Genomic DNA, 24,104 nt, shown 5'->3' on the forward strand with positions numbered 1-24,104 from the left:
GTGGGTGCTGTGTGTTGGGTGCTCTGCAGCACCCTTCTGCCCTGGCTGGCAGGTTCCCAGGCACCTTCACCTTCTGTGAATGTAAATGTCAGTGTCAGAGGAGTTTTGAAGGTGATGGTTACAGCTGTGTCGTTTTATAGAAGTGTATTTCTCAGGTCATTACGAATTACAGAAGGGTGCACGCAATGTCCTTGTTTTCATGGCACAATTGGAAAATAACTTTTCCTATCTGCAGCTTAGCCTTAAGGAAACATTAAGAGACAAAACAGGCACAGAAGACAAAAGTATGATGAACATCAGGATCCTGGTCCTCCTCCTAAAGTATATGGCTGTTGAGATTCGGTGAATTTTGGTTTTAATTCAGACTCTTAATAGAGAGGGCGGCAACTCTTGAGATTTTGGTGATCGGTCCAGACTAAGTTGTGAATTTTTAGGGGTTCTGAAGGTCTTTTTATAAGCAGTTATACCATGTTTGGGCCATCATACGGTCAAGTTTCAGCTTTTGCTTTTTGGTTTTGTCACGGCAAAACCAGGCGGAGAGCACAGTCTTAAATGTGCGTGCGTTTTGCAAGGAATGCTGACAACTTGCACGCTTGGGCAACTCCAAGAGTGCTGTAATGGCAAGTCACAAGAAAAAGTGCACTCCCTGTCTGGTGTGCTTTGCTTGTTCATTCTTAGATGAGAAAAAAATTGTGGTGCTTGCAGGATTTTGTGCGTATCCTAGCTGAGGATGTTTTCATGCTGAGATTGAATGTAACCTGATTTTATGAAAGTTTGGCAGGAATCCATGCAACTAGACACTAAGCGCTTCCTTTCCTCTGGTTTCCCTTAGATCTCACCGAATATTTAGCAAAGCAGTGGCTGAACACCTTATGTCAGAGTGGAGAAACCTTTACAAGTGTATGCAATTCTCTTCTTTCTGTTGACAGCTGGTCCTGGCTGAAAGCTCCCACTCTGACACAGGCTCCCAGTGCACCGAGAGCCACACAGACCTTCCGCCACCCATTGAGAGAACAGGCGGCATCGGAGACTCCCGGCCTCCGTCATTCCAGTAAGAACAAGTTGTCTTTTTTTATTATTATTTTAAACCAGAAAATGCTATTCTTGTCCATTTCTTCCCCGCATTTCTCCCTGCTGCTGCAAACCAGCTGTTTATTCTAATAGTTAGAAAAATTATATACTTATTAGAACTGAAGAATTAAAAGGGGAATGGGAAGAAAAAAAACCCTGTCATTGTTAGGATGAAATATGTATCCTATGTATCTCATTTTGAAACCCACTGTGGAGACTTAATTAGCAAGGGAGACAAAAATTCTTTTCGTGGAGTACAGATGACAACTTTTTATTACTATTTGATGACGTAGCATGCAGAGCCAGCAGAGCACTGGTATCAAGAGAAAAAATTTACATCAGGAAGAATGCCTCCTCCACGTGCATCCACAGGCTGGCAGCTTGAACTGCGTGGAGCCAGGCTGGGGATCATCTGATTTAATGGTAGCCTTGTTATTGCCCTTTACATGCGCAGGGCCAATGTATATCCTTAGGACACCTTCGTTTTCAGGGAGGCCCTCTGAACATACACAAGGAGGATTTAAAGCAGGAGCTGGTTCTAGGTGTGATCTTGGTTCATGTCTGGAGAAGGAAACCTGGTCTTGATTTGCCTGGTGTTGTGTGTTTCCATTGCTTTCTGGGATAGCTATTGCCTGGAAGAGCCCTTAGTGTGGTGAATGAGTCTTTTACAGGTAAATACCTTTGAGAGGGGGAAAGAAATCTTGAAAAGTGCTAACCTGCCTGACACTGTCTTCTTGCAAAGGCTTTACTGCCCTCCTGCGTTCGGGAATTGCTTTCTGGTGACTGGAGAGGCCGGTATGAGTGCAGCCACATGGCCGGCAAATCCAACCAGTGCATTGTCTTCCTGACCTATACCTACACGTCATAGCTGCGGGATCGAACTGTATTTAAATAAAAATCATTACATTGTAAGTTAGGCACAAGTCTGTGTTTGTGGAACCACTTGCTGCTGATAACTGTGTGTACTCAGATGATGAGATTTAAGCTGTGCTCTGCTGATGCACCTGCTGCCTTCCATGGTATTCCAAAAATGTTGTCTGTATCTTCCTGCTGTCAGTCAGCACAGTGCTGCAAGTGATAATATCTTCATGTTACAAAGCAAATGTGGGAATCCTCAAAGGGGTGAAGTAATTTATGCAGGTCATGCTGAGTCAGGAGTAGCAACACAGGAGGTTGTGCCTTGTGGCCTGTGTTCTCATTCCTAGGTAAACCACCTTCCTCCTTTCTCTCTCCCCTGAGCCTTTTTTTCTTTCTTGTTTTAAATTGCAGTAGCGAATGTGGCTTGTGGGGCTTTAGTCTTCTGGACTAAAACTTGTTCTCCCTTAATACCTTTGTTGATTCTTATTGTCACAATTGATTGTCTTAACGTTTTGCCGTGTTCTTGGCTGATGTGGTTTATTTTTTCAATTCAGAGGAGAGCCTTATGATGACCTAAGTTTATTTCCATAACACAGGGCAGAGTATCACACTCAGTTATTATGCATGAAGCCCTTAATTCTGTTTCACTATTAGAATTTCGCTTTAAAACACACCCACTTTAGGTTTAAAGATTTCAAGCGATAAAGAATGTGCCATGTTTTGAAATTGTTTTTCTTGGATAAACAAAGTAAGTTGAGCTGCTCAAGTCTTTCACTGTAAAGCGTGGCTTTCAGAACTTGAATCATGACTATTTTCTTCTGATCACTTACGGTTCTCCAGCAATTTTTAAAAATTATGTTTCTTGGGATTTTGGCACGGTGATTGCAGTAGTGAGTTCAGTGCCATTTCTGCATACTGTCTCCTTGAATAGTATTTCCATTTAAAGAGCTCAGCCGTGCAACCCTGTAACTTTCGCAACTGTAACTTCAATATTGCTGATACTCACCTGTCACCTCCCCTTGTGTGACTTAGATTCTTTGCTCCTAAATCCCAGAGCTTTTTTTTTTTTTTTTTAGATGCTATTCAAACTACCAGAGATGTGTCCTGTCCTGTCTTCCTTCCTCAGTGTTGATTGAGGCCTTATTTACGTAGGAGGCCCCAAATGAGCTAGGTGTTGTATGATTGTACAAACAGAGGTGTTGCTGGACAACAAAGAACAGAAGAGATGAAGCGGACAGGTCAGCAGGCAATACCATCCAAGGGAATGAGATCCTTATCAGAGATGAAGTGGTAATCTCAACTAGCTGCCTGACAGCATTGATAGTTTGCTTCATTACTGATTAAATCCAAAGAAAATTTACTTTTTCTCCTCCCTAAGGAGGGTTCTGAAGTTCATCCTGTATTTCATGCTCCGCTGCTTCTGTGTAGTGGTTGCCAAATCCACGTTCATGCGAATGGGTGAGGCTGCTCCGGGTCAGGTGGTGGAGGTGCAGGAGTGAGTTGAGCATGGTGACCCCTGAGCTACCTTTCTTACACAGCTCTTGGGTACGTGCACTAAAAATGGAACGGAATTGAATTGGCTCAGCAATGAGAGGGGAGAGGAGCCAGCTCTGAGGTTCCTTTTGCACCCTGTGTTAGGGCGTAAGCCACCTTTGGGGGCAGATCTAGCCTTGGAAGCGATTTAGCAGTGGGAAGTGTCAGCGTTCACTAGTATGTCACTAGTGTTCACTAGATGGTGCTGCTGAGATGTCTGGGAGCCTCGCAGGGTGACCTTCGGAGACTGTCACCCTCCGTCCCTTTCCAGTTGTGCTGGACTGGAACAAGAAATGCGAACGTGGCTCGTGACAACACTTACATCCCTGCTTGCATTTTGGTGGCTTCAAATGTGCGGTCAAATGTTTTCTTCAATAACAACCTCGATTTCCCAATTCGTGTGCTGGGCATGTCTGTACATTTCATTAAGGCAAAGAAGGTGCGTGCGTGTGCGGACGCCTTTTCAGCAGCCCTCGTAAAGGTAACGCTATCCAGATGCGCTTACACATATACCAGCACTGGGTCCAACTTCCACAGAAGCCCGTGGCGCCACTTGGTTAGATTGTTGGTAGTTTAATTCCCCACGTAAAATGTGCATGGCAGTGTACTCTGGCCTCCTGGAATTCTAGGAGAAATAAATGAATGACTCTCATGCTTTGGTGTAAGTATAATGATGGCCATTATGCACTCGCTGTGCATAAGTAGGATATGTCAGGCATAAGTAGCAGGTGCAAAGGGCAGATGTGAATTTGGGCTCCTTTTTAAGCGGGTGGTATTTATGGGACAGAGAGAAAGGTTATGACCAGTAACTTTCGAAGGGAAATCTTTCACCACAGAGCATTAGCCCGCAGCAGATCATGCACTATTCTATTTTCAGGAGCTTTAGATCAGTTTCCACAATTTAGTCCATTAAAATGAGCTATGGCCTTTGCCAGCACTGCAAGAGGCTTTTCTTATTTCCTTCCATGTGAGCACTTCAAGGGAGCTTATTAAATGTAAGAATAGCAGAGAAACATAAAACAGATTGAGCCTGAGGGGAAAACTAAATAGCTAAGCTAGTTCTGTTCAGCAGGGGGAAAAAGAGCATCTCCATCTTCCCCTTTGCTCCAGCCAACTCTGCTTTAACATGACTGATATATTTTTTTTTTCCTTCAGCAGAGATCTTGAAACAGATGGTTGCAAATAAGCAGTCATATATATTCACCACTGCTCTTGGTTATCCGACTTGGCTTGTCTATTGGAGTTAGAAGTGAAAGCCAGACTGGTTTGTATGAACTGGGTCCTTCCTTGATGCTTGGAAGTTCAAGAGTATGGAGCTGTCATTGCTGTTTATTTAGATTCATCCCAGAAAGTGGCCCTAACCCACGCAAATTCTCTGCTGCCTCTTCAAAACGTTTTGTTCTGGCTAATTGTAGTGGTGAGAAAGTGACTCTCAGTAAACCCCTTGCAAAAGCAAAGCGGAAGGAATCTGGCCACTGAGATCATCGTTAAGATCTTTCTGCTTTTTGCCCAAAGCTTCCTTGCTCATAGTGGTTCTTCACTGGGATTTACTGGATTCGTATGGTGCTGGCATATCTGTGTAGCTTTCAGTTGAGAACATGAGGAAAGGACCTTGGGTCTATTTGCACATTTCACAGATAGGTGCTTAATTATTTTGAGCTTTACTGTGATTTGCAAGACTTCAACCTTCAAGGTCAGCACTCTGTGTCAAAAGTGGCCACGGTGAGCTGTAGCTTCTGCTCTTTGGCTGTCAGCATGCTGCCTGTTATTGTCAGGAAAATAAACCTGTTCAGGGTGAACAAGCACTTAAGGAAGTGAGCTGAAACACTGGGTTTAGTTTAAAAAAAAAAAAAAAGGAAATTTTGTATTGGGATATTGTAGCAAAGGCAGCTCAATTCCCAGGCTTGAGAATAAGCCCCTGATAAAGCAGGTCATCCGCTGGCGTTACTAGAGGAGCATATACGTACTTGTATTTATGGCTTGGATCTGTGTTCTTCAGAATGAACGTGGGAGAGTTTGGGAGATGCGTAGGAACTTGGGGTGTTTTGGAGGCCACGATGAGTGTTAGGGTCAACAAGTGTTGTTCTTCCAAAAACCAGTGTTATCCGCCTGGTCTTGTGTTAGGCAGGTCTGGTGCAAATTTGTGACATTAAAGCTGTCATGATAGGACTGTGCTGAAATCCCATGTCCTTTGCCAGTGCGTTAGCAGCTAAAGCTGTCTCGTAGGTAGTTGTCATCTCAGCATGTGCTAAAATCATCCTTTTCTTAGCTGGTGTTAGCCTACCAGTAGGCTGGGGTTTTTTTCTATGGAAATTTCATGCAACAGTCTTGTGGCAGCTTTTTCAATGTCGTGATGATACTACTTGTGCAAATAGCACTGTGTCTCACAGTGCTGATATTGAACTGCCTTCACCCTTCGGGTGGTTTTGGGGTGAGCGGAGCAGTCTGGGGGAGCTTGCAGTGCTGCAGCAAGACTGCAGCTAATCTGCTTGATAGTTTTCTGGCTTTTAAACCAACATGACTGCAACCGTTTTTATCAAAAAGAAAAGAAGAGATGACTCCACTGTTTCTTCCTATTTGTTCTCTACAGCCCAAATGCTGCCAGCAGCCGGGATGGCCTGGACAATGAGACAGGAACAGAGTCAGTTATTAGCCACCGGCGAGACAGACATCGACGGAGAAATAGAGAAGGGCATGAGGATGGTGAGTCCTATTGTCATTTTTCTTCTTTTTCATTTAGAGAGAACAATTTTTCTGATAATCTTTCAGAGCAACAACTACTTTCACATCAATCCTGCAGAAGAGAAGTGTGTCTGCCTTCCTGTGTGCTTTCAGGGACTGTTATTGTTTCAATGGAATAATTTGATAATTGCTTTGAAACTCTTTGAAGCTCAGCATTTTCTAAGATGTCAGACATATTACATCTAAGATGTCAGACAGCCTACAGTAAAGTGTCAGAGAGATTCTTTTTGACAATATGCAGAACTTTCTATAGTGTTAGAAGATGATTAGCTTGGAGAGGAATAACGACACCCAATGCTGAGCTCCATACTGTCACAGCTAGGCTGCCTCCATTATTCAAGTTTGCTCATTTAAAGGTAGAACACACTGTGTGATGTGCTGGGAGTCTGCAGGGTAGACAGTTTGAGAGTCTTAGTATTTTAACATTGCAAGATGTGAGCCAAAATACTCTGAAATAATGTAAGTTGATTTCTCTGGGCTTGGATCAGCGGTAGTGTTTTATGCTGGTATAACGACAGCGCATTGGCTCTCAAGATCTTTTTTTGTACATAAATAGACACAAAGGACATATATAAACTACAGAACTTCATCCCTTGCCTCTAGTCTGTACATCAAAGTAAGCTTGTTTTTTTTCATTTGTTGCCAGGCAAGAATTTCTAGGCTTAATTAAGAATTAATAGGTGCCACCCATTGAGTTTAAAATGGTCCAAAATATGGAATACTTAGGCCCAAGAGATGCCATCACAGGCTTCATTCACAGCTCCACCCACTAAAGTATTTGCCTCCAGTTAGAAACCCAGAAGTTATATACTGTGTGTTAGAGGCAGGTGTCTTTTTGTTCATTTAACCCTCCCAACTTGCAACTGACTCAGAGCGAAGGGAAATTACTCAGTGGGTGGAGCAGAGAGCTGTCTTTGCAGGAATCCGACTGCAAATTCCTTTGGGAAATCACAGAAAGAGGCAGAATCTCCTGACAGTGCTGTGTTAAAAACTTGTTATGGGAGGAATGTTAGAAGGTGATTTGGTTTTAACATTGGTTTAAACTTGTGCCAATGCATGTTTTGCCGTGGACATCCGTGGCAAAAGAGCTGTTTGTTGCATGTCTAGTCTAGGAACAGAGTCGAGATTGCTCGTCTGCTATTTATTGTTCAAGCGCAGGAGTTTCTGCCTGCTTGTGGTCCGCAACTAATTCATACTTTTCCCTTTAGATGGAGATGGGATAACAATTCCTCCTTCTCATGTCAGCCTAAGCTGTACTCAGGCAAGAACATGTCACTCAGCAATGCTAACATTACCTGTTCTCAAAACAATTTAGGCCTCCTACCTGAAGCAGGCTAAAGGTGTGAGCAAGAGGTGTTTTGTTAATGTGCATAAAGCAGGGATCACTGCTGTATCATTTTGGTCTCATGAAATATATTATTTAATGTCCACAGTGTTTCTGTGCTCAGAATATTTTATTTAAAAACCCGAAACAACCAGTGTGTTATTTTCAGTTGAAAGCACGTCTCCAAATTGCACAGTTCAGCACTATATCCTGAACTGCCACTTAAAAAGATTAAAAAAAGTAAAACAGTCTTCTCCTGGAGAAGGATTTTAAGGCTTCTTCATAACAATGGTCGCATGTTAGCAGAGCCATGCTTTTCTTGAGTCTTCATGTATTATTTGCTTGGGGCACAGTTGGGTGGAAAATGGGAAAAGGGGGAGAGGGGTGGAAGAAGGGCAGGGAGGTTGTGACACCTGGCTCACAGTTACTTCAGGGGCAGAAGCTGTGCGCTCGCTTGTCATTATGAACTAGTGGTAAATCTTCCTTTCCCAGCAGAGAAAAGGAAATGCACTTAGGGTGTTTGATGTTGTCCTGTAGAGACTTGTTTAAATAATACCAAAATTACAGCTCTGGTAGTTCACAGAGAGGCAGGGTGAGGGATCTTCCTTGGAGCGCTGCCTTACTCATAGGTTTGTTCCATAGGTATTATTAGAGTAGCCAAGACATATGTACGGTCCTGCCAGCTCACCAAGCTGTACAGCAACATGTGCCACATAGTGTTTGTAACTGTTTGAGCTTATTAATGGTATAAAGTGAATGACAAAGATTTACCCACCCTGACAATGAGGATATCCCTGGATGTTCTGCAAAGGGCAAGAAGTACCTGTTCCACAAGGAAAAACTGACGAGTGTATTATAGCATTTGTTTCAAACAAGGTGAAGTGAGAGAAGGTGCTAATGAGCCATTTGGGACCTGCATAGGTGTAGACACAGTGAACTAAAACCTGTACAGGTCAAGCAAGCTTGCTCCACTGATCCCCAGTCACTGTGGAACTGGGAGGCTCAACAGAATGAGGTTCTTGCTCTGACTTGGGAAAACCCCAGGGCAGGGACGAGAAGGGAAGCAAAACAGATCTGTTGGGAATGTAGGTAAAATGAAAATATCTCAAAGTAAATGTAAGCAGAAAAGCAGAGTTCTAACTATGCAGAAAAACCTCTCTCCTGTCAGCCTGGTGTTTAGGGATCACTGCCGTTTTCAGAGCATGACACAAGTTTCCTTTTCAGTTGGCTGCTAGTTTTCCCTTAAATGCCCTCCAGCCCCCCACTGCATGGCTCCATCATGAGTAGGAGCGAATTTCATCTTAATCTCCCAAATGGATTTAAATTTCATCTTTTAGAAAGACTGAAATAATACTTGGTAATGAGCTATACAGGTACCATTAGTTGTGGGCAGCCTTTCATTCCTTCTCACTAAGGGTTAGACCCACGGACCTATTTTTGCTCCCCAGTCATTCTACATAGCAGTGGAGTCCTTAAAGCATCATCCCTGTCTTTCTTAAATCACAGATTTTAATTCATAAAAAGACCAGTTTAATGCTCAAATAATTGGTCTATGCAATTTTTTTTTTCTTTTTTTGGGGGGGGGAGTAATGGTGTGGGAAAGGGGTAGGAATGAGTTGGCAAGAAGCTGAAGGGTTAAGCATTTTTGTGTGTCTGTGCATGAGGACAGTGTATGAACTAAAAAATGTTTATTGCCGACTTGTTTCCTCTTTGTTTTGCAGTGACAGCTATTCAAAATGCTCGCAGGGCAAAGTTTTATATGGAGAGCTCAGAACAGACAGATGCTTTGCCCTGAAAAGCTGATAGTGGAAACAGGCGAGACAAAAGCTGGCAGGGAAAACAGGCATGGGAAAAAGGGAGTTTTCCTCTGTAGCTACTGTTGATACTAGGAAAAAAAATAAATTTGAACTCCTTAAAGAGTTAAACCAGTTTCTTTGCAATTTCTGTCCTAGCCTCCATTTTAATTTGCACATTTTTTTTTTCCTAATTGTACAACAGACTGGAAAACATGGGTAGGTCAGTCTGACAGTCGGTGCCTGAACTGCAACAGGTTTCTGACTGAGGCCTTCAGTTTTGGTTTGAGGAGTCTGGGTGTTGGTAAACTAGCCAGATTCTCTGATGGCTGATAATTAAAACTGTGGTATCATGGGCGGATTGTTGACAAATGCTTTGCTTCATTGTTGTAGGATTACTCATCACAGAAAAACTATTTCTGCTGAATTGCTAATGGGCAATTATATTCCTCCATACAGAGGCCATTATAAATATTGATGGCATACTGCAGGCAGAAGATGTGGGACACACCTGGTAGTCTGGCAAAGTTTTTGCACCTCTTTCCATTGAAAATGCAGAAGAATTTTGCAGCAGAGAGGATGTGATTTACTAGACCGGGGTTCCACTCTGATAACAGCACAGGCTAGGGCATTTGCCAGCTCTTCCACCCATTTTCCTTAAATTATTTTAAGACCAGAGGCAATAAATAGCCACTGATGCTCCTATGCTTGTGTCTTCAAAAATATACATACAAAGAGAATGGAATGGGCTGAGGAACATAATGAAACTCCTTCATTCATCGATGTGCGTTTGAGAGTATGTGACATTTCAGATACTAAGAAAATCATAAGGGAAGCTGATCTGGAAAAAAGTTTATGAAAGTGCATTTATAATTTTTGTGGTGAAACGTCTGCCAGAGATAGGGAGAAAAGTGAGAAGGGATGTAGTTTCAAAAGAATTATCACCCTGGATCTTGCTGTGCTTGAGAGGAGGTTTTTAATCTGTCCCATGCCAATGCCTAGAAGCCTTTCTGTGGTAGCGCTGCACAGCTCACGGCATCAGGGAACAGCAGTGGCTCGGATGAATCCTGCCTAGCGTGAGTTTTCCTTTTAAATGGAGAGTGGGAGGAAGGCTGGCCAGGGGGGGCAGTTATCAATGCATCACTAATTTCCTTCCTTACCTACTCTAAATGTCCAAATACACATCAGCAGAGCCTGCTCCCAGCCTCATCAGCCGTGCGATGCTCTTGGTTTTGTTGCTGAGTCTTTCATCACTTAAGCACCTGCTTAACTTTAAGGGAAGTCTACTTAAATCCAAGTGATTTTGGTCAACCTCAGTTACATCGTTGAAGTATGTGCTGAAATTCTGCATCGAACTGAGTGCCTGATAGGTGCTAGGGGAAGCTGCTCTCCGGGCTTTGCTCCTGGACCTGATTTATAGCTGTTTGACGCTGTAAAAAAAGCTTTATGTCATTCCTCTGCCGGGGCTGCGGTTATTTGTGCACCGACCTGTTAACCTGTAGCACGAGTGCTTGCTTATACAGTCTCCAGCTTTTCATCTGTGTTCCTTTTCAGTAAGTTTTAATACACCATTCTCTGCTGCTGGGAACCAGAATGGTGTATGATGTCATGCATGCAAAGCACACACCGCTTATCCACAGATGCTCAGTAAAGCTCGGGAAACCATGAAGGATCGAGAAGCATAGATGTAATTTTTCTCCAGGGAATTGCCTAAGTTTAAATTTGCTGTATTATTCTGATGTTCCAAGCATGGGGTTGCACACCAGAAGTGCAAATTGAAAGAGGTTTTGCTCTGATACTGCTGCTGTATTCTCAGTGAGCTTAATAAAGTGAACTAGCTGAGAAGGATGAGCCCTGTGAGGTAAGCATGGACAAAGCTACTCTGTGTGTGTGTGTGTATATATATCTATATATATGTGTATAAAGGTATAATGATGGTTATATTGTCAAGGCAGCATATGCAGAGAAATGATTTCTTTTTTTAAAGGCTTTGTATCCAAAGAGGCTTTGTATGTGTTGGGGAATACGTCTTCTCCTGATCATCTTTCACACTAATTAGTAGCAAATCTATCCCTGGCATTAGCTTCATCTAAAATTAGTCTGAAAGAGTTGAGCTGTCAGTATGTCAGAGCTTCACTTTCTCTCTTAAAGCAACAAAAGTCCTTGTTGCTTTGGAAAGTTGACAAAGTCCTATTAAGTGAAAGTAGAGTGAGGATCTTAATTAGAAATGTGGGAGGTCTGCCTGGCACATGTTCTTGGGACCCCGTGCTGTGTAGAACAAAGCTCCCATGTCACTTTCCTGAGGAGGAGTGGGAAAGGGGACTGTGGAAGCTCTAATTAGGGAGGTAATTAAGGGACAAGTTTTCTTTGACATTAGAGAATGTTTTATAGCTCCTGCTCGGTTTCTGACAAGCCTGCAGATGTCAAGTGTTGACACTAGTGTTTCAACACTGGGTTTGCTGTGGGGTGAACTTCAGTATTGTGCAGCCAGTTGAAAAATGCTGGATAATGACCTATGCTTTCAGGAGCTCTGAATGTGGACACACTTGTAGGATCCCCACAGGTTTGGGAAGAGGAGCTGTTGCAGATTTCCAGTCCTTGCTGCAGCGTATGTATTCTTTACCATAGTGCATGCCAAGGAATCTGAACAAAAAAAGGGCTGGGACTACAAAGCAATGGCAGCAGGAACTTAAACAGTGGTAGCTGAAAATGCAGTTTGCGACAGTGGTTGCTCTTTAAAGACTCTCTCACGTGTAAACAACTATGAGGTGGTTGGTGAACCCCTGAAGGTTTGAGGTGCCCAGATGGCCATGCCATGGGATACTGGCAGCGTAGGACTGTGTGCCTGTGAGAGCAGGAACGTCGGTACTGCTCGTAGTCTACCCTATGGCAATGTCTTGGAGCCTTTCTCTGGTTAGGAGGGGTTAGGGGGGCTGTTGAAGGGTTCCAGGGAATTTCAAGCACTGGACAGGTCAGGGTCTAGGGGTATATATAGCATGCATAGCAAGCGTCAAGCAGGAGCAGACATTGTAATACTCATCCTTCCGTGCTTACGTAGCGGAGATTGACCCCTGCACGCAGCAGCGAGCTGCACGGATGGGGTTGCAAGCCTTCATCGAAAAAGTGGTGATGTTTTTCCTGTCCATAACAGGTAGAGACTCTCTGCATCAGTGGTGACTGGAAGCTCTGTTGGTTTTTCTCTTAGCTGGGAGCTTGGCTCTGGCTTCTTCCTGGGACACTGCCACCCTGGTTCCCCGCAGTGGCACAGGACCCTCTTTACAGCCTCCTTGAGCAGATGCTGCTCCGCTCTTTTCCGCTTTCAAGGCTGATTTGCTTTAGCACTTTGATGTGCCTTTGTCCCTCAGGCAGGGCTCGACAGAAGTCAAGGAGGACGTATTTTAACCTCCTAGGCCATGCTTTATTCTAATCTCTGTGAAACATTGAAAGGCTTTTGTCAGACAGTCTCGGTGAACTCTGTCATCCTGTAATGAAGAAACAGGAGCAGGGAGCCAGCAGGGCAGAAAGTCCTGTTATTAGTGGGACAGGCGTTCAGCCAGAGCAGAGAATGATTGATTCTTGTTTAGGCTCAGCACTTGGATACATGCAAGCATTTTATGAATAAAACCTTTCTAATCATGGTTTGTGAAAGTACTCACTCAATTCTAATAATGGTTCCCAACCCCCACCCCTCAAACAAATTCTAAATTGGAAAAACTTAGAAAAGGGAATTTTAAATGGGTAGAGAGATTACAAAATCTTGATGGATTTCAATGCACACCTTAATTACACAGCAAACGTTCCCCGTGAATTCAAGTAAGCAAACCTTTCCTGCGAACGCCAATACCTGGTGCTGTTTGGGAGGTATAAAGTGTTGCTAAAACTGAAGTGTATTTGCATACTGGTAAAGCCTGTTCTATCTATTGTAGCAGCGTATAGGAGCTTTTCCATAAAGAAGATTTAGTTCAAACAGGAAACATGTCAAGTTGAACCCATTTTTTCTGTTTAAAATTTAACAGGGAAGATAGAGCTGGAAAAAGGAAAGGGAAAAAATGTAAACTGGAGGCGTTATTAGTATAGTGAGCTCTTCTGATCTAATATATAAACCCGGTGTATTTTAGTTGGAATATCTAGAAATATGGAAGTTGATCTCAGACGTGCATCTTCAGATCTGCAAAATGAGACTACAAACCCTTCTCCTTACCTGTTCGCTCATCCCGGTTCCAGCTGAATCCAGCTGTGCACTGGCTTGTAGGGAAGCAATGAAGGGGACCTTTAACAGCGCTCAAAGAACAATTCACTTCCATTCTTGGTTTATATTGAACAATATGAGAAAAGCCATATAATGAAGTTTTAATTTACACAGGTAGGCTAACACATTGCTAATCAGAAGCCTTAAAAAATATACGTATGTATGTATAATAAGGGTATTTAGTTATTATAATAACAATAACAACAATAATAATATGATGTTTATGTTTGATATAACTAAGTCACTGCAGAGATGTTAAGAATTAAAGAGGAAAGGGGAGGGAAACTGCAGTTAAATACAGGTTTTTCCTTTGTTGGGATCTTTCCTTTGCACCTCTGTAGTGGGACCAAGTTTGTGGCTTGGATGTGACACGCAGAAACAAACTTAGAAATCGCCACCATGTTTCAAAAGGCACTGATTTAAGGTCATTTCCATTTCCTCCTGTAAACCTGTGTTCACAGTGTTTTGGCCATTGCTTTGTCTGTTTGGAATGGGCTTAAAGGTGCCAGCAGATTCCTGCTGATGTGGTATTTAGATCTGAGTGCTGCATTCCAGGTGCAGTCCTGCTGCAGGCAGCAAAATCCCCGTCAGATTGAGTCACGGCAGGCAGACAAAACACACACAGCACTTCCATCACTCATCCATCTCAACTCGTCCGTTTCTTTCAAGCCCCGGCGCAGGCTGCCCAGGGAGGTGGGCGGTGGAGTCACCATCCCTGGAGGTGTCTAAAAACCACATGGATGCGGTGCTCAGGGACATGGTTTGGAGGTGGGCTTGGCAGTGCTGGGGTAATGGTTGGACTTGATGGGCTTAAAGGTCTTTTCCCACCGAAATGAGTCTGTGATTCTATTCTTTGTACCTAACGCCTGTGACGAATCCAAGGACCATTGAAAACACCCTGTAAATCTGTGTCTAGTCCCCTGAGTGGTGTGTGACGCCTGCTGCCGCAATCTGCTTTACACGTGAGCAATTTGCTTTCCTTCCCCATTAGAAGACAGGGATGGGATGGGACAAAGTTTTTGCTTATTCTTTCTGGTGGGTTTCCTGAACCTACAAGACAACCCTAAAAACACGTGCTTTGTGTTTTCTTTGTATACTGGGAACATGATACCCTGCCACTCCAGCTCCCGTGTCAGTAGGACTGTCCTTTTTGTTTTGTTTATTTTTAAAGGACAGCCTTGCTCCCGCTGGAAGAATTTGTCCCAGGTCATTCAAGGAGTAGCTGTAGTTTGCCCACCCCCAAAGGCATCATCCGCAGGGGAGGGTTTTACTTCTGTCAGCAGTTCCCAGTCTCGGTGGAAGGACTCTAAGGTCGGTGCCCACATGCAGCTGAGGTGGCGGGGGAGCCCCCAGGCACGATCCCGGGCACGATCCCCACGGCTTTCCCTGCTGCTGCAGCTCCCGGCGCTGTGCTGGGATCGGTGGGGCTGCAGGGGAGCCGGCTGCGCTCTGGACTGGCAGAAAAGCAGGATGATGCTGCCCAGCGGCAGGAGACAGCTCTCGGATGGGGGAAGCATCCCAGGGTGTTCGGCATGACTGAAGATGACCATAGTCTGGGGGAAAAACCAAGGGGAGAGACGATTCCTTCAGCTTTAGAGACAGTGAACTTTTCAAGGAGCAAAGGTACCCTTTCAAAATGCTGTTCCCTATGAAGCATTACAACTTCATGGAGACTTATTAAAAAAAATGGATTCCTTCATACCCAAGTAATCCATAAATAGTGGGACAGTCTCCCAGTCAGATGACAAAACCTGGATGATGTTAGAGGACATTTAGTTTTTGAAGAGCTCAGGTGAAAATCTTGAGCAAATATGGTAAATCTGTTTTAAATCTAGCGTTTGTGGTACTAATTTAGCATCTGCGGTAACACCGCATCTGTACTAACACCATATGAGAATTTTAATGTTAAACTTTGCTGCTGTTAATGACACTAAAAGCAAACACTAATTTACACAAAATATCATCATCTTGCTTTTGTCCTAATTCCTTACACTTCTGAGGAACAACTGGGAAGAAAGGCTAACAAAAAACTTTCAGGGAAATGAGGATTTGAAAAATATTTATGATGCAATTGTAATATCACTTGGAAGGATCATCTTTTTAAATGTGCTGTCTTACTAAATTAAAGCTGTATTGATTTCGTTGGTGTTTGTCCTGAAGACCCCGTCAAAGGACACGAAACTGTTTCTGTAACATTTGAATGGCTGAGCCTTGAGTCCTTGTGAAATGGCATGGAAGCTGCAAATTTTCACAGTTTCTGACGTTTTTGTTCCTTGGTAAGAAGTCAGTAATTCAGCAAACACTGCTGCTGTGCTGCGGGGTGTGAGTACGCACCGGTAACGCCCGGGCAGGTGGGTTGGGGGGTATTTAGGTACAGGAAAGAAAGTTCTATCAGTTGTAAGTCAAGCACAGGTTTCACCAGAACAAACAGAAACTTCTGCTTGATACCAAGGTGTGCTCCATTCCTGATTCTGCGTGAAGACCTTAAAATACCAGTCTCGGTGAATCTCAGCTAGTACACGTACGAGACCCGACATCAATTTTTATAGCGTGGCTGCCATTTGCCATGTGGCAAACTTCAACTGATTCTGTGAAACTTGTCTGTCTCACCATTGCTGATGATGACACCCATGTTTAGACCTTGTGAACTTTTAGTGTTGCTGCTTTAAGTGGTTTGTGTCCTGACAGAACAATCTGTCTGCCTTAGACTTTCTCCAGAACAAGCAGAGTCGTTCCATCATCAGCATTTACCTTGGGTTGAAGCTGAGAAACATTTTACTCTTGGTAAAGACGCTAGCAGAAGTATATGGAATTTAATGATGAGAAACACACGTCTGTGCGTGGGGTTTTTTTTTATTATTATTGGTGAAAAATTCCTTCACCTCTGTCTCCAAGAAAGACGAGTGTTATGAGACTGGAAAACCAAGTTTTTAGATCTGAGATACATTTCTGTAGTGCTTTAAAATAAGACATGATTTAAAAGAATCCCCAGATCAGTATAATCTCTAGTAGCCTGACTATACTCTAAAAAGTAATTATGCAAATTCCAAGGGTCTGTTTATGTGTGGTTTATTGGGATAGAGTGTGCTATGTTGTATAACAGGATCCCATTAAAAATGTGGCTGTAAAAGGATTTGGATTTTCAGAACTGATCCGTGAAAAATGTGACTTGTAGCAGCAGATGCGATTACAGAGTGTGTTGTGGAAATGGCAGAGTGGCAACTGGCAAAGTCAATGCAAATTATTTTTGTTCTATTTCCCCAGTCCTTCAAGATACACTGCTTACCAGATGTGCTGCCTCTTGGGCACAGGCCTCCCTGGGATTCTGTCATGGAGGAAGAGCATGCAAAAATACATAGTATTTTTCATAATCTTTGAGTCTTCAGACATGGAATTTTCCAGTGTCCCAGCAGGAGCCCTCAACTGGCTCTTTTATTCTCTCACACTGTGCGTGAAAAATAACTACTTGTGGGAAGCTCCACGTACATCTGGATACGCTGGTTGGACTTGGACAGAGTGATAGTCACAGTGCACGAAGTGGGCACAGCCTGGGCAGGGAAATGGTCACTCGCACGTTTTTGAAGTGTTTTGGTAGGAGACAGCCACAGCAGGAGAGGCAACAGGAGCTCCGCTCACAGCAGCGTTCCCCTCTGAGACCCGCTCCCAGTAGGAGATATTGTCACAAGTGGCGTCACCACCTGCTGAGGCCACTGGAACCAGTCAGATGTTATCCAGAAGCACAGCCCCGCATGTATCGCTGTAGGTATTAATGTTCATTTCAGCTGAAGTTTCTAAGCAGTCAGTGCCCTTATTTTGTGCAGGGAAACGGAGATAAAAAACTCAGTATAAAAATGAGATGATAAGGACCAGATCTAAAGGGTATGTGAAAGTTTGGGTGGTAATTATTGGGTTTGGGGAGTTTATGTCCATGCTAATGTCCTGTAGCATTGATCCAATCCTCAGCTGGATGCAATCCAGTCTCTTGAATTTGGGTCCTGCCACATCGGACCCGTTGCTCTGAGTATTCCTTGGGATTTATAAGCTGCAGCACAGGTGCTGCCCTTGATTCCTTGGGCACGAGCTCTGTTGCCTTTGCACAGAAAAGGGACCGTTGCCAGAAGCCCTCCGGACTGCTGGTGGTCCTGTAGGCTCTCAAGCGAGTCGTACAGCACAGTTTGCAGCGTTCCAGCCATGCGAGTCCTCGGCGTTAGTAGAGCATCCCTGCGGGGACAGGCAGTGGTTCAGACATACCTCATATACAGGCCGTGGCATTGTGTCGAGCTGCAATTTCTTTAGTCTTTGGTTAAACGCAGAAAATGCCCAGGCTGGAGGGGAAAATACCTCTGGAAGCCATTTCCACACCTTGGCTCCCTCTGTATTGCTGGTTGTTCTCTTGGTGCTGGAAAATCCTTGGTGAGCACTAAGCATCACTTGTCTTAAACTTTCTCTTTAGTTTTCTAAACTAAAAAAGGTTTCTAAACTTTTTTGCTTGAGTTGAAAAGCAAATGAGTGAAAGTTTGGTGTTTTCACTGCCAGATGCAGGTGATCTAGCGGTGTAACAGAGGTGCTGTAGAGGTACTGCTGTTTCATTGAAAGGCAGAATGCTAAAAAAGGCACTCCACTGGCATGGTTTTGCACAGCGTGTTCGAGGCAGCCTTCAGCTGGTTGCAAATTTTGTCTGGTCTTTAAATTGTCCTCTGTGTGGAAATTCCTTGCTGAGAACTATAGAGCCTAGAGCATTGATGTGGGCCGTTAATTCTTCGTAATGCTTGTGAACTGGTCAAGTTTCTGTGTGAGAGAAATTATTCATCTAATAATGAATGAGGAAACTGTTTGAGACTCGGTGTTAGACATGGGATTAGTAGTCCTGGTCCATCTGATAGGAGCACAAGTCCTGGCTTCAAGTTTATAGTCTCTGAAACAACAGCGAACATGTACTTTGGGGAAATGTAAAGTGTAGGATGTTCCGGGAAGCCAAAGAGGTTTCAGCTCCCATCAGTGTAGACTGCAAAATAATCACGGCATGTTGTATGTGCTTGCTGTGCTGTAATCCATGTATCGTAGGTCAAGCAGCAGCAGAAGAGCATTTCTTATAAGAACACACGCAAAATAAGACTTACAAGAACACAGAATGCAGTTAGAAAGCTGGTATTTGAGCCCAGTGCTAAGCAATTAGAGCTGGGGGACACCTTAGTTTATTCTTTAGTGCCATAGATACAAAGTTAAATTTTGAAGGGAGCTTGCTTCAGGTCGGCATGAGAATGGTCTTTCCGGATGCTAGCGGGAAGCAAATTCCGATTTGGAGTTGGGAAGTTTCTTACTAGGAGTGAAAATACACACAACTGCTGAGTGTGGTGTCCAGTAGCTGGAGTCAGGAAAAACAAATCAGGTGAGTTACAGCCAGTTTTATCTGTTGAAGGTATTAGGCAAAGGACTCCGAATTGCAAATTCACTAAAATAGCGATCTGCTCATAGAGGTTTTTAAGGACAAATATTTTCTGAATAAATAGCCCACAGCGGATGAGATGTGACACTTTGAAACATATCTTGGTTTCGTAGCAATCCTTGCTGCCAGCTGTGCAAGGTCTGGGTGAGAGTTTGGAGGCTGCACTTGGTAGATACCTACTTTTAACGGCCCCTGATTGATGACATCCAGAATTCTCAGCAGAGAAGTGAATGCAAAATGGACTTTTAGAGTGGAAGGGGCCACAAGATTGAAAGCTTTTAGACCACCCACTTGGAATGGAATGAAGGATCTACATTGTCTACCAGTCATGACCTGCAGTGGGAAAGCCAGGACTGGTGATTTCTGGTGGGCACTTCAGACAACCCACCTATTGATATCCAGAGGCACCCTCCCACCCTCCCCAGCTGCATAAACAGACTAGTTTTGCAGAGAAAGATGACAAAATCATGCTGGCAACTTTCTTTCTGGGCTGTATACTTAATAATAATCAAAGCCAAACGTAAATAAAAGATCTTTGATGAGAGAAGCATGCTGCCCAAATTTGCTTCCTATTTATACCAGCTAAATGTGGATAAAATCCAAGTCATTGTTTTCTGTAATCTGCTACCCCCCAGTCAGAGCTGGGATAGCTGCTTCTGACAGGGGCTTGTTTTTAATAGCAGGGCTCTGTTTAATGTCGGCTTCCCCAGATGAAATCAGCATTTTCACCCAACATTGATGTGATTACTTTTGTAAGTTGCAAGTGAGGAGTAGCAGAGGAAGGCAGGAAAAACAAGCACAGTTAAAAAAAAAAAATGGTTTTTTTCAAGTGGAGAAATGTAAGTCAGTTTTCTCCATGGCTGATGTTCTGACTTCCATCTGTCCTAGCTTTTATAACACTCCTCTATGAAAAATAAAAATTTTAAACCGGGAAGGAACAAAGATAATAAATTTGTTGTAAATTGTGTGCTAGCTAGCTAATTTCTAAGATTTGCTGTTGCTTCTTATTGAAGTCAGAAAAGAGATGCCAGTGGAAGCCAGACTATCGAGTAATCAGCAACCAACTCGAAGTTGCTTGGGACTGTGTGGGATTTTCATTAGGTGAGTGTCCGTTATAACTCAGAATCACCAGCACTGCCCCAAACCATGCTCTACGCATGTCCCCCACCTTTTTTCTGGTTGCTGTTCCCTCTTCAGGAAAACCGTGCAGACCTTGTGTGTTCTAGTGGTCCATCGCAGTGATCTGTTGGTGATGATGTCCTCGCAAGCCAGCAATTCCTCCTGAAATCAGGCTTAAAGGTGCTGTGTGTTTAGGAGGGATGCAGGGGGTTCATGTGATGAGAGCATGGGATGCTTTGGTTCCTTGAAAGTTATCTGGCTGTTGGTGCCAGTGTCAGTCGTTAGCCATTCCAGTACTGTTTCCAATGAATGCATATTTAGATTATGCAATCTGTTGGAATAAGAGGCTTTAATTCACTCCACGGTTTCTGATGTTTCACTGCGTAGAAACGAAAAATAAATGGGAAGGTGGCTGGGCTTGGTTTTGTGGTTAAACTGAGGCTGAAGAGATTGTGTTGAATTTGTCCAGTGCTGTGATTGTCAGCCAGGTTTCCAGATCAAATGAAATATTTTGGACTCTAGGCTGCACTACATAAAGACCTAAAACCAGACTTGTAACACACAAAAAGGAGGGATTTTAATTGTTGAAGTCTGTGATGTTCTCTTTAGTCTTAAAAGACAGAACTCTGTCTAAAGCCTATTAATTTGCTGAAAAGCGCTGTTTTCTCAGGTTTAGAATTTGGATGTCTTTTCCCTTCTTTTTTTTCCCATTTTTGTTGTGGATGAAAGCGACTTACGAAAAAAAAAAAATTAAAGCCTGGACGAGTAGCCAGGATTGGACATTGAGGGACTCTGTAATTCATGGATTACTTGACCTTGACTCTCAAAGGTCCAAGTTGCCTGTTCCTGATGAGAAGAAACAATGCAGAGTAGTCTTCACCTCCTCAGTAACGATGCCATCAACAGCTGCATCTGTTCCTACGCTGTCTGGTTGAGAGAGGTGTTCGTGCCAGCTTTAGGAGTAAAATTGGGCCAGCCTCTGTTTCTGTTTATCTGGATACATCTGGCATATGCAAGCATAGCTGGCTGCTCCTTAGATTTTAGTGTAAAGGCAGAGCTAGGAGACTGTTCCAGTGTGGATGTGGGATTCCTGAAGGTACTTGATGTTCACCTGATCATCTGTGGTACCGGCTGAAGCACGTTAATAGTCAACGTCCACTTTACATTGGACTGTAGAGTTTGAGGAAACCGATGAATAAAAAAGCCTTTAAATGCTTTTTTCCCCACTGTTCTCTGAAGAGCTGTCATTCTGCAGTCGTGAGATGCTGTTGACAAGCTGATGAATAGTTTTTCAGTGCGATCTGGTTTTACCACCCGGTACTGGGAGCACATTAGGGTAGTCGTGATGGCCACATTCTGGGAGGAGAGGATTTCTGTACTGTAGAACACGTGGCCTAAAAAGCTCTGGCAAATGCTGTTCTGTCGGTTTTACACACGGGGCGGTGGGAGATGGCAATGCTAGGGGTCAGGGACTCTGGAGGCAGAGTCTGGAACCGAAACCCGGTAAGCTTCATTTTTTTAACACCACCCAGCCTTTGGCTTGGAGGCAGCTCCTGGAGGACAGCAGTGGGTCCCTGCCTCACCGTTGCTAGCATGTGCTGGTTTTGGAAGAGGATTCATAGCCTGAAGAACCGGTACCATCTCGGCTGCCCTTCAGCGTACGGCAGGATGAAAAACCAGTATCAGTTCCGGGAAGGGAGATGAAGGGTTGGTACTGTTCAGGTGCTCTTCCAACCAAAGCTTGGTGCTGTTGCAGGGGGGAAGGGGCTTTGGTTTTGCTTTGTGACTTGGAAGAAGGTTTGGTCATCTTGAGGGAGCCATCTTAAGTGTTTTCACACCTATTTTGTGTGCTGGTAGAGGTGTCTGGAAGATGGGTGATCAAACGGGATATGGAAGTGACGTAGCAGGAGAATTTGTTACAGCCTTACTCAGTTATTTCACTTTGGAGATAAATTTATGGTTTAGATTCAGAAGAGATCTTACAGATGTCTGTTACCTTTTACAGAATCTCTTCAAATCCTGTATGGACATAAATAATTAGGCCCATGTTCCTCAGGCAGGAAGAAAACAAATCAGGTTTGGGTTTTTTTATCTCACTGCTGAGCATTTTGAAACAGAGGAGCGAAGGCTAGCCACGGTGGGCTTCATAGCCAGGTGTTTAGGGTGGCTCTTGGTTTTTCAAACCATGGTACTGTAGTAGTTAGCAAGAGCTATCAATTAACTTTGGATGTGTACAGTTGCCCAGCATCATATACAATTCCTGCTGCAGACATTCCTCCTTTATGAAGGTTTTCTATTCTGTAATTGAAGAGCAGATCCTTTGGACAGGGGAGGGAAGTGTGAGTCTGGAGAGTGCGTTTTAAAATATCAGTCTGTCTGTGAAGCCTGATATGTTTATTTCTTCACCAGGTGCCTTATCAAGCAGAGCCTTTCTTGTTTCAGGGAAAGGAATATTCTTGGCAAAAATAGAGCACTTAGAGATTCTGAGTCTTCTAATGAGAGGTCATTGAAAGGAAGCAGGCAGAGGAGTTTGCTTTGCAGAGGAAAATCCATAAAACATCTCTAGAAAAAGATGAATCACCGCTGCCTTCAAGTAAATGGCGTTCTCACTGAGGGGGTGATCAGGAATGTTTGTGTGTCTGACAACATTGGCACAGCCAGGGATTAGTAAGAAATTGTTCTGAAGCATCTTACGCATGTGGAATGGTCAGGACAATGTGACTTTGATATAGCTGTACTGCCCAGACAGGCTGGTGAGGGTTTGGGAACAGGAACGCGTAGCACTGCTCAAGGGAAAGGTGGTTTTATTGGTGAGATATTAATAGAATTCATCAAGTCATGTTGTTTAATGTTTTCTGTGCTGCTAAGCCTATCCGTAGCAAACTCAAATTGTGTTATCTGCTGCTTTTCCAACATCTTCATAGGTACCTTCCTATTGACGTCAACTTCTCATGGCCATTCTAACTGATGTTCTGGTACCATTATAGTGCTTGTTCATGCCTGCTACTTCTGCCTCGATCTGTTTATGGCTTGCCCATGAACAGAGCCACAGAGAAATGGAAAAAGGTAGGTAGGCAGGCAGGCCAGCCAGGGCAGTAGGCTTTCCAGCCATTGAATGACATCAGGTTCTGCAAAGAGCTTGCTTTTGGCACAGGGATGCTCCTGCAGAGTTGTCTGCAGCTGTCAGTGTGATTGTCGTGCTGCTCACTGTGCCACTTCTTCCTTGCTCTTCCTCTTTGCCTGGTAATACTCCATTTGTTTTGTTTTTACAGTCCCTCGGATCAATGGCCATCCGAAACTGGACAGACACCGCGAGCACCCTCCTGGTTATGACAGCTCTTCTACCATGATGAGCAGCGAGCTGGAATCCAGCAGCTTCATTGACTCTGATGATGATGACAACACAAGCAGGTAGGGCATGGGCATAGCAAGTGAGCTGTTAAATACTATTTGCATCAATTTCCCAGCCACTTGACTATTTCCAGGCTTTCCTGAAACACACTGACTGGTCAGATGAGAAGATTTATATCTTCTCTTCCCCGCCTCCCTCCCCCCTTTTTCTTTCCCTTTTAAAATTTTCTTTTCTTTTCTGTTTCTGCTACATATGGTTTGAGCACTGATAATTCATCCATAACATCATGTTGTATATAATTACTGCTCTGAGAAGCAAGCTAAGTTATTGGGATCACTGTCCAAGCTGCCTATAGCCACTGTTCCAATTAAGAGAAAAATTTTGTTCCTGTTCTTTCCTTTTAATAGCAAGAATGATCACATTTTAAGATCAAAGCGATGTGCAACTGTACCTATTTATGAAGTAATGGTGTGAATATTGTAACAAAATACCTTCAGCATAGATTCCTAATAAGTATGCACTTCATTAATGCTGAATTGCAAAGGAATTCCTATGTAATTGCATAGTCTAAGACCTATGAGCAGTACAGGAATTCATCAAAGTTAATGCTTTTGCAA

The 24,104-nt window shown here is 43.6% G+C and overlaps 1 protein-coding gene across 3 annotated transcripts in view; it reads left to right on the forward strand.

The window, feature by feature from the left end:
• The window catches only part of DVL1 (dishevelled segment polarity protein 1), a 104,644-nt gene that overhangs the window by 53,005 nt on the left and 27,535 nt on the right, over positions 1 to 24,104 (forward strand). For all 3 annotated transcript variants that reach the window (XM_037378839.1, XM_037378840.1, XM_037378841.1), the window contains exons 3-5: positions 930 to 1,051; positions 6,053 to 6,165; positions 23,408 to 23,546. In XM_037378839.1, the coding sequence (XP_037234736.1) occupies positions 930 to 1,051; positions 6,053 to 6,165; positions 23,408 to 23,546 (374 nt within the window). The remainder of the gene's footprint in view (positions 1 to 929; positions 1,052 to 6,052; positions 6,166 to 23,407; positions 23,547 to 24,104) is intronic.

The sequence above is a fragment of the Falco rusticolus genome, chromosome 3, assembly GCF_015220075.1.
Source record: "Falco rusticolus isolate bFalRus1 chromosome 3, bFalRus1.pri, whole genome shotgun sequence".
Lineage (NCBI taxonomy): Eukaryota > Metazoa > Chordata > Aves > Falconiformes > Falconidae > Falco > Falco rusticolus.